Consider the following 10,000-nt stretch of genomic DNA (forward strand, 5'->3'; position numbering starts at 1 on the left):
GAGAGGGAGATCCACCGGGAGAGGGATGTGCAGCGGGAGCGAATCCCTGAGGGAGAGGAGGCCGGCCCACACCAGATCCAGGAGGCGCTCTCCAACTACTTCCAGTGCAGCGACGGACGCATGACGCCCAAGGACAACGCCAACGCCATCATCATACCCGCCGCGCGCAGACAGATCAGCTGATTCCACTGCTACACACACACACACACACTCGGACAGATCAGCTGATTCCACTGCTACACACACACACACACACTCGGACAGATCACCTGATGAGGACCCCCACTGTTACACACACACACACACACACACACACAACATTATAGGAACATGCCTCACATTCTTTCCGGGTTTGGAGCAACACGAGGGAACTATAGATTTTTAATATGAATGTTTGGACTGATGATCAGCAAACACACACACACACACACACACACACACTTCCATGCGAGGATAGGATGGTAAACGATAGAGACGTTGAGCAGACGTTGAGCAGACGTTGAGCAGACGTTGAGCAGACGTTGAGCAGACGTTGAGCAGACGTTGAGCAGACGTTGAGCAGACGTTGAGCAGGCGTTGAGCAGACGTTCATCAGGCATTGAGCAGACGTTGAGCAGGCGTTGAGCAGACGTTGAGCAGACGTTCATCAGGCATTGAGCAGACGTTGAGCAGGCGTTGAGCAGACGTTGAGCAGACGTTCAGCAGACGTTGAGCAGACGTTCAGCAGACGTTGAGCAGATGTTGAGCAGACGTTGAGCAGATGTTGAGCAGACGTTGAGCAGGCGTTGAGCAGACGTTGAGCAGACGTTCAGCAGACGTTGAGCAGATGTTGAGCAGACGTTGAGCAGATGTTGAGCAGACGTTGAGCAGACGTTCAGCAGACGTTGAGCAGATGTTGAGCAGACGTTCATCAAGCATTGAGCAGACGTTGAGCAGGCGTTGAGCAGACGTTCATCAGGCGTTGAGCAGACGTTGAGCAGACGTTGAGCAGGCGTTCATCAGACGTTGAGCAGACGTTGAGCAGACATTCATCAGACGTTCAGCAGACGTTGAGCAGACGTTCATCAGATGTTGAGCAGGCGTTGAGCAGACGTTCATCAGGCGTTGAGCAGACGTTGAGCAGACGTTGAGCAGGCGTTGAGCAGACGTTCATCAGGCGTTGAGCAGACGTTGAGCAGACGTTGAGCAGGCGTTGAGCAGACATTCATCAGACGTTCATCAGACGTTGAGCAGGCGTTGAGAAGACGTTCATCAGACGTTGAGCAGACGTTGAGCAGGCGTTGAGCAGGCGTTGAGCAGACGTTCATCAGACGTTGAGCAGACGTTGAGCAGACGTTGACTGGCGTACGGATGTGTTTCTACCTCTCAGTGTCGAGACAACCAAACTGTGATGAAGTGTCGCTTTATGATATGATAATCAATTCCACCATAACAGACACACGTCAGACTTTCACTTTTGTTTGAATTTGCACTGTTCATTACATATTCATCTGTCATGATATTAAAATACTCTTTTGTGTTCTAGGATGTTTATATTTATAGTACACAAGACTCTGTTCTGCTCATTAATCTGATCATAACTCCAGTAACAGTGAAATATTCCTCCTCCATATAAAGCCTCTCTGTTAGTGTCCTGCTCCTTCAGTTATTGTTGCTGCTGTACAGATGTACATTAATATGATTATGGCACAAACCTCAAGCGGTTCGTCCGTCGATATTCCGGACGGATTTATATTTACTCCATCGCTGTATTTGTTACATTATTGTGCCGTGTGTTAATGTTGTGATTCTGAGTTTGATGATTTCTTGGCTGTTGTGGCGAGTGTGTGATGAGTCTTCAACACTTTACTGTACTTTACTGTACTATCTATCCAGGAGCACCACTGTTCCAGTATTCACTCATCTCAACTGTTCATCTGTTCATAGAAACATTCGTCACTCGGAAACGGCACAAACAAATGGCAATGAATGAAACATGTTGAAAAAGTATTTTATCTACAGCTTTAAAATAATCATTTGTACAGTATAGTTCATGTTCGCTCCATTACATTAGCAGATGCAACTTGTACATGTTGAAATTGATAAATGCTTTTTTGTTGTAAGTTCATAACTGATGAATCCTGAATGTATATTGTTAGCAACTTCAGTTAAATAAAGATATCTAATGTGAGCCTGACTAGTTTCTGAAGAGTTTAAACATCTGACGTTCATACACTACAGAAGTGTTGAGCCGCTCCTCATCCCTGAGTTCAGGAGTTCAACACTTCATGGCCACAGGTGTGTAACTCCAGCTCTAGGCCTGCAGAGGCTCTCAGGAGTGTGTGTGTGTGTGTGTGTGTTTGCTTCTACACACACTAGAGAGAGAATGGGCCGCTCTCAGGAGTGTGTGTGTGTGTGTGTGTGTGTTTGCGTGTTTGCTTCTACACACATTAGTGAGAGAATGGGCCGCTCTCAGGAGTATGTGTGTGTGTGTGTGTGTGTGTGTGTGTTCGCTTCTACACACATTAGTGTGAGAATGGGCCGCTCTCAGGAGTGTGTGTGTGTGTGTGTGTGTGTGTGTGTGTGTGTGTTTGTGTGTGTGTGTGTGTTCGCTTCTACACACATTAGTGTGAGAATGGGCCGCTCTCAGGAGTGTGTGTGTGTGTGTGTGTGTTTGCTTCTACACACACTAGAGAGAGAATGGGCCGCTCTCAGGAGTGTGTGTGTGTGTGTTTGCTTCTACACACATTAGTGAGAGAATGGGCCGCTCTCAGGAGTGTGTGTGTGTGTGTGTGTGTGTGTGTGTTTGCTTCTACACACATTAGTGAGAGAATGGGCCGCTCTCAGGAGTATGTGTGTGTGTGTGTGTGTGTGTGTGTGTGTGTGTGTGTGTGTGTTCGCTTCTACACACATTAGTGTGAGAATGGGCCGCTCTCAGGAGTGTGTGTGTGTGTGTGTGTGTGTGTGTGTGTGTGTGTGTGTGTGTGTGTGTTTGTGTGTGTGTGTTCGCTTCTACACACATTAGTGTGAGAATGGGCCGCTCTCAGGAGTGTGTGTGTGTGTGTGTGTGTGTGTGTGTGTGTGTGTGTGTGTGTGTGTGTGTGTGTGTGTGTGTGTGTGTGTGTGTGTGTGTGTGTGTGTGTGTGTGTGTGTGTGTGTGTGTGTGTGTGTGTGTGTGTGTGTGTGTGTGTGTGTGTGTGTGAATGGGCCGCTCTCAGGAGCTCAGAGAACTCAAGCCGTGATTGGTGGAGCCTGTGCAATAAGACCAAATATTACACTAAATATTCCACGCTCAACTGTTAATGGGATTAGAACAAAGTGGAAGCCATTGGACACAACAGCAACTCACAGAGCGGGGTCAGCACATGCTGAGGGTCACAGAGCGGGGTCAGCACATGCTGAGGGTCACAGAGCGGGGTCAGCACATGCTGAGGGTCACAGAGCGGGGTCAACGCATGCTGAGGGTCACAGAGCGGGGTCAGCACATGCTGAGGGTCACAGAGCGGGGTCAGCACATGCTGAGGGTCACAGAGCGGGGTCAGCACATGCTGAGGGTCACAGAGCGGGGTCAGCGCATGCTGAGGGCCACAGAGCGGGGTCAGCGCATGCTGAGGGCCACAGAGCTGGGTCAGCGCATGCTGAGGGCCACAGAGCGGGGTCAGCACATGCTGAGGGTCACAGAGCGGGGTCAGCACATGCTGAGGGTCACAGAGCGGGGTCAGCACATGATGAGGGTCACAGAGCGGGGTCAGCACATGCTGAGGGTCACAGAGCGGGGTCAGCACATGCTGAGGGTCACAGAGCGGGGTCAGCACATGCTGAGGGTCACAGAGCGGGGTCAGCGCATGCTGAGGGTCACAGAGCGGGGTCAGCGCATGCTGAGGGTCACAGAGCGGGGTCAGCGCATGCTGAGGGTCACAGAAGTGGCCAGCTTTCTGCAGAGTCAAGAGCTCCAGACCTCCAAACTTCTGTGGCCTTCAGATGAGCTCAAGAACAGTGTGTAGAGCTTCATGGAATGGGTTTCCATGGCCGAGCAGCTCATCCAAGCCTTACATCACCAAAGCGTGGGATGCAGTGGGGTAAAGTGCGCCGCCACTGGACTCTAGAGCAGTGGAGACGTGTTCTCTGAGTGACCAATCACGCTTCTCTGTCTGACAATCCCATGGACGAGTCTGGGTTTGGCGGTTGCCAGGAGAACGGGACTTGCCTGACTGCATTGTGCCAAGTGTAAAGGATTATGGGGTGGGGTTGTTTTTCAGGGGTTAGTTCCAGTGAAAGGAACACTTAATGCTTCACCAAAACATTTTGGACAATTTCATGCTCCCGACTTTGTGGGATCAGTTTGGGGACGGCCCCTTCCTGTCCCAGCATGACTGCTCCAGTGCTCAAAGCGTCGCTCCATAAAGACATGGATGAGGAGTTTGGTGGAGGAACTGGAGTCCTGACCTCAACCCGATAGAACAGCTTTGGGATGAATTAGAGCGGAGACTGAGAGCCAGGCCTTCTCGTCCAACATCACAAATGAAGAATCCCCATAAACACACTCCTAAACCTCGAGGAAAGAAGAGCTGAAGCTGTTAGAGCTGAGACTCCATATTAAACCCTACGGATTGAGAATGGGAAGCTCATGTGTGTGTGAAGGGGCGAAACAACACTTCTGGTGATATAGTGTATGTGTGTGTTTTGTATATTTCTAAAGTTGAGTTAAGCCCTATTCGCACGGGATTAGTATTATCTGGGGACCTCTGGTTATTTGTAATAATTGCAGAGAATGTCTGTGATCTTAATCCCGTGCGAATTGGCCATGTCTGTAATTTGTAAAGTAAAAATTCCCCCGCAAATTATCTACCATATTTCGCCGAACACCGAGGTCCTGTGATAACATTAGTCCCGTGCGAATCGGCATCTCTGTGATTTTGCCGGGATTAGGCGGATCGTATATCATTTTTGCAAGGTTTTTGTGTCCTGTGCGCATTTCTATCTTTATCTTTCACGAAGAATGGCGCTAGGGTGCATATAATGCGCACCGTTATGAATTAACGGCCGCGCGGATTATACTTTCACTTTAGAATGAGCAATTTGGGAGTAAATTGCTTGAATAGTGTGTTTAATATTATTCTTAATGAAAAACACAAAAACAGAACCGTACAACTACTCGCTTAAATGGGCGCTTTTACATTTAGCTTTAAAACTGAATCTTCCGCCGTATTATATTGCTCAGTTAAGTTTTCAATTGTAGCGTCTGTTCTCTAACTGAACTAAATTATTTGTATTACTATAAAACAATCAAAATGATATACAGCTATATCTATAACGAAAAAACATTTAGTCTTGACATCATATCCGTGAGATAGTCAGTAAATTCGAGTAAGATCACAGGTTTGCTTATCCCATGCGAATGTGCCGCAAAATTCAGATGTGGGGGAGTAATTTCTAAATCACACGAGATACAACTAATCCCCTGCGAATAGGGCTTTTGTCACACAAATAAAGATCAGTGATCTGTGTAGAGCTGTAGTGAATGTGAGGGATGTGTTGATGTCTGGTGGATCTTCTGGTTGTGCTGAGCTGTGAGAAGCTCCGTCCGCAGAACGGGCAGATGAACCACTTCTCTCTGCCGGAGAACACGGCATCACTGCGGTCCGGAGACGCTCCGCTCATCTGGTGTTCCTGCGGCCGTCTGCGGATCCTCCTCATCTGTGATCTCAGGACAGTTCTGCTTCATCTCCACCGGCCGAAGTCTTCCTCGTCCTGAGCAGCGTCGAGCTTCTGAATGAGACGCCCAGCAACAAACCACAGCACTCAAGCTCTGAGCTACTGATGCTTTACTATAGGTCATTATATTTCACAATGAGGATGTTTTTCTATTCACGTAAAAGGAGAATCGGTGTGGAATCAGATTTTAAACATTCATATGGGCAGCCATGATGAGTGACCACACAAAACCAACTTAAACACAGCTAACTAAAATATACTCCAAGAATGATTTATTAAACAATCCCATTAAGTTATAAAAAAAAAATTCTGACCATTCAAAACTTTTTAAAAATCAATGTTGAAATACGCGTTACTCTTGAGTGTTCTCTGAGTGTTACTCTTGAGTGTTCTCTGAGCGTTACTCTTGAGTGTTCTCTGAATGTTACTCTTGAGTGTTCTCTGAGTGTTACTCTTGAGTGTTCTCTGACTGTTACTCTTGAGTGTTCTCTGAGTGTTACTCTTGAGTGTTCTCTGAATGTTACTCTTGAGTGTTCTCTGAGTGTTACTCTAGAGTGTTCTCTGAGTGTTACTCTTGAGTGTTCTCTGAATGTTACTCTTGAGTGTTCTCTGAGTGTTACTCTAGAGTGTTCTCTGAGCGTTACTCTTGAGTGTTCTCTGAGCGTTACTCTTGAGTGTTCTCTGAGTGTTACTCTAGAGTGTTCTCTGACTGTTACTCTTGAGTGTTCTCTGAGTGTTACTCTTGAGTGTTCTCTGAATGTTACTCTTGAGTGTTCTCTGAGTGTTACTCTTGAGTGTTCTCTGAGCGTTACTCTTGAGTGTTCTCTGAGTGTTACTCTTGAGTGTTCTCTGAATGTTACTCTTGAGTGTTCTCTGAGTGTTACTCTTGAGTGTTCTCTGACTGTTACTCTTGAGTGTTCTCTGAATGTTACTCTTGAGTGTTCTCTGAGCGTTACTCTTGAGTGTTCTCTGAGTGTTACTCTTGAGTGTTCTCTGAGTGTTACTCTTGAGTGTTCTCTGACTGTTACTCTTGAGTGTTCTCTGAATGTTACTCTTGAGTGTTCTCTGAGCGTTACTCTTGAGTGTTCTCTGACTGTTACTCTTGAGTGTTCTCTGAGTGTTACTCTTGAGTGTTCTCTGAGTGTTACTCTTGAGTGTTCTCTGAGTGTTACTCTTGAGTGTTCTCTGAGCGTTACTCTTGAGTGTTCTCTGAGCGTTACTCTTGAGTGTTCTCTGAGCGTTACTCTTGAGTGTTCTCTGAGTGTTACTCTTGAGTGTTCTCTGAGCGTTACTCTTGAGTGTTCTCTGAGCGTTACTCTTGAGTGTTCTCTGAGTGTTACTCTTGAGTGTTCTCTGAGTGTTACTCTAGAGTGTTCTCTGAGCGTTACTCTTGAGTGTTCTCTGAGCGTTACTCTTGAGTGTTCTCTGAGCGTTACTCTTGAGTGTTCTCTGAGTGTTACTCTTGAGTGTTCTCTGAGCGTTACTCTTGAGTGTTCTCTGAGCGTTACTCTTGAGTGTTCTCTGAGCGTTACTCTAGAGTGTTCTCTGAGCGTTACTCTTGAGTGTTCTCTGAGTGTTACTCTTGAGTGTTCTCTGAGCGTTACTCTTGAGTGTTCTCTGAGCGTTACTCTTGAGTGTTCTCTGAGTGTTACTCTAGAGTGTTCTCTGAGTGTTACTCTTGAGTGTTCTCTGAGCGTTACTCTTGAGTGTTCTCTGAGTGTTACTCTAGAGTGTTCTCTGAGCGTTACTCTTGAGTGTTCTCTGAGCGTTACTCTTGAGTGTTCTCTGAGCGTTACTCTTGAGTGTTCTCTGAGTGTTACTCTTGAGTGTTCTCTGAGTGTTACTCTTGAGTGTTCTCTGAGCGTTACTCTTGAGTGTTCTCTGAGCGTTACTCTTGAGTGTTCTCTGAGTGTTACTCTTGAGTGTTCTCTGAGCGTTACTCTTGAGTGTTCTCTGAGTGTTACTCTTGAGTGTTCTCTGAGCGTTACTCTTGAGTGTTCTCTGAGCGTTACTCTAGAGTGTTCTCTGAGCGTTACTCTTGAGTGTTCTCTGAGCGTTACTCTAGAGTGTTCTCTGAGCGTTACTCTTGAGTGTTCTCTGAGTGTTACTCTTGAGTGTTCTCTGAGTGTTACTCTTGAGTGTTCTCTGAGCGTTACTCTTGAGTGTTCTCTGAGCGTTACTCTTGAGTGTTCTCTGAGTGTTACTCTAGAGTGTTCTCTGAGTGTTACTCTTGAGTGTTCTCTGAGCGTTACTCTTGAGTGTTCTCTGAGTGTTACTCTTGAGTGTTCTCTGAGTGTTACTCTTGAGTGTTCTCTGAGCGTTACTCTTGAGTGTTCTCTGAGCGTTACTCTAGAGTGTTCTCTGAGTGTTACTCTTGAGTGTTCTCTGAGTGTTACTCTTGAGTGTTCTCTGAGTGTTACTCTAGAGTGTTCTCTGAGTGTTACTCTTGAGTGTTCTCTGAGCGTTACTCTTGAGTGTTCTCTGAGCGTTACTCTTGAGTGTTCTCTGAGTGTTACTCTTGAGTGTTCTCTGAGTGTTACTCTTGAGTGTTCTCTGAGTGTTACTCTAGAGTGTTCTCTGAGCGTTACTCTTGAGTGTTCTCTGAGCGTTACTCTTGAGTGTTCTCTGAGTGTTACTCTAGAGTGTTCTCTGAGCGTTACTCTTGAGTGTTCTCTGAGCGTTACTCTTGAGTGTTCTCTGAGTGTTACTCTAGAGTGTTCTCTGAGCGTTACTCTTGAGTGTTCTCTGAGCGTTACTCTTGAGTGTTCTCTGAGTGTTACTCTAGAGTGTTCTCTGAGCGTTACTCTTGAGTGTTCTCTGAGCGTTACTCTAGAGTGTTCTCTGAGTGTTACTCTAGAGTGTTCTCTGAGTGTTACTCTTGAGTGTTCTCTGAGTGTTACTCTTGAGTGTTCTCTGAGTGTTACTCTTGAGTGTTCTCTGAGTGTTACTCTAGAGTGTTCTCTGAGCGTTACTCTTGAGTGTTCTCTGGGCGTTACTCTTGAGTGTTCTCTGAGTGTTACTCTAGAGTGTTCTCTGAGTGTTACTCTTGAGTGTTCTCTGGGCGTTACTCTTGAGTGTTCTCTGGGCGTTACTCTTGAGTGTTCTCTGAGCGTTACTCTTGAGTGTTCTCTGAGCGTTACTCTTGAGTGTTCTCTGAGTGTTACTCTAGAGTGTTCTCTGAGCGTTACTCTTGAGTGTTCTCTGGGCGTTACTCTTGAGTGTTCTCTGAGCGTTACTCTTGAGTGTTCTCTGAGCGTTACTCTTGAGTGTTCTCTGAGTGTTACTCTTGAGTGTTCTCTGAGTGTTACTCTTGAGTGTTCTCTGAGTGTTACTCTTGAGTGTTCTCTGAGTGTTACTCTTGAGTGTTCTCTGAGTGTTACTCTTGAGTGTTCTCTGAGTGTTACTCTTGAGTGTTCTCTGAGTGTTACTCTTGAGTGTTACAAGTGTTACATTTACATTTATGAATTTGGCAGACGCTTTTATCCAAAGCGACTTAGGGACAGTCCCCCTGGAGCAACATGGAGTAAAGTGTCTTGCTCTTAAACTGGTGGTGAACCAGCAACTTCTGCTTATCAGTTTAGTGGTTTAACCCACTGGACCACCATCTCCCCACATTATGTTTGTTTTTTATTTTTACAGTCAGTTCTGGGAAGTTTTATCTATACAGGCCCAGATGACGAATGTTCACTGTAAGAACTTTGAGAGAATATTGCCAGAACGTTCTTCCAGTAACATTAACAGAACGTTTCAAAGGTCAGAGGTCACTCTTGTGCTTGAACTCGTTAGCAGAAGCCAGTGATTATAGTGTATAGAGTTATAAATATGGATATTTTTCTTGGCCTTTATTAACCTCTGGAGCACTTTTATGATGGATGTGCTATTTTGGGCTTCAAAATCTCATCCTCCATCCACAGCCATTATAAAGCTGGGACATTATTAATATAACTCAGAGTGTGTCCGGCTGACAGAAGAATGTCACACACACCCAGGATGAGTTGAGTTGAGAGTAAATTGTGGGATAATTTAAATTTTGGGGTGAACTGTCTCTTTAAAAACTGTACAGTCATAAATAAGTGTTCATAACTCGACGGGACGAACGCTGGAAACAGCACATGTTCGTCAGCTGGTCAGGGAGATGAACTGGTCATGGGCAGATTCTGTTTACCTGTGAACGCGCGGTGTGTGACGTCTCTCCGGAGGAGCTGCGCGCGCATCAGCATCAGCGCGTCCTCGTGCAGCTGCAGGATCTCCGACACCGCGGACACGCGCACGGCCTTCAGTCTGATCTCCAACATCTTCCCTTCTC

The 10,000-nt window shown here is 46.2% G+C and overlaps 1 protein-coding gene across 1 annotated transcript in view; it reads left to right on the forward strand.

The window, feature by feature from the left end:
- The window catches only part of nectin4b (nectin cell adhesion molecule 4b), a 50,348-nt gene extending 48,179 nt beyond the window's left edge, over positions 1-2,169 (forward strand). The window contains exon 10 of the mRNA XM_079820523.1: positions 1-2,169. This exon is cut by the window's left edge and continues 111 nt beyond it. Coding sequence (XP_079676649.1) covers positions 1-183 — 183 coding nt within the window. The 3' untranslated portion in view covers positions 184-2,169.
- Positions 2,170-10,000: the final 7,831 nt, after the last annotated feature.

Source organism: Gobio gobio (genome assembly GCF_949357685.1).
Source record: "Gobio gobio genome assembly, chromosome: 6".
NCBI classification, from domain to species: Eukaryota; Metazoa; Chordata; class Actinopteri; order Cypriniformes; family Gobionidae; genus Gobio; species Gobio gobio.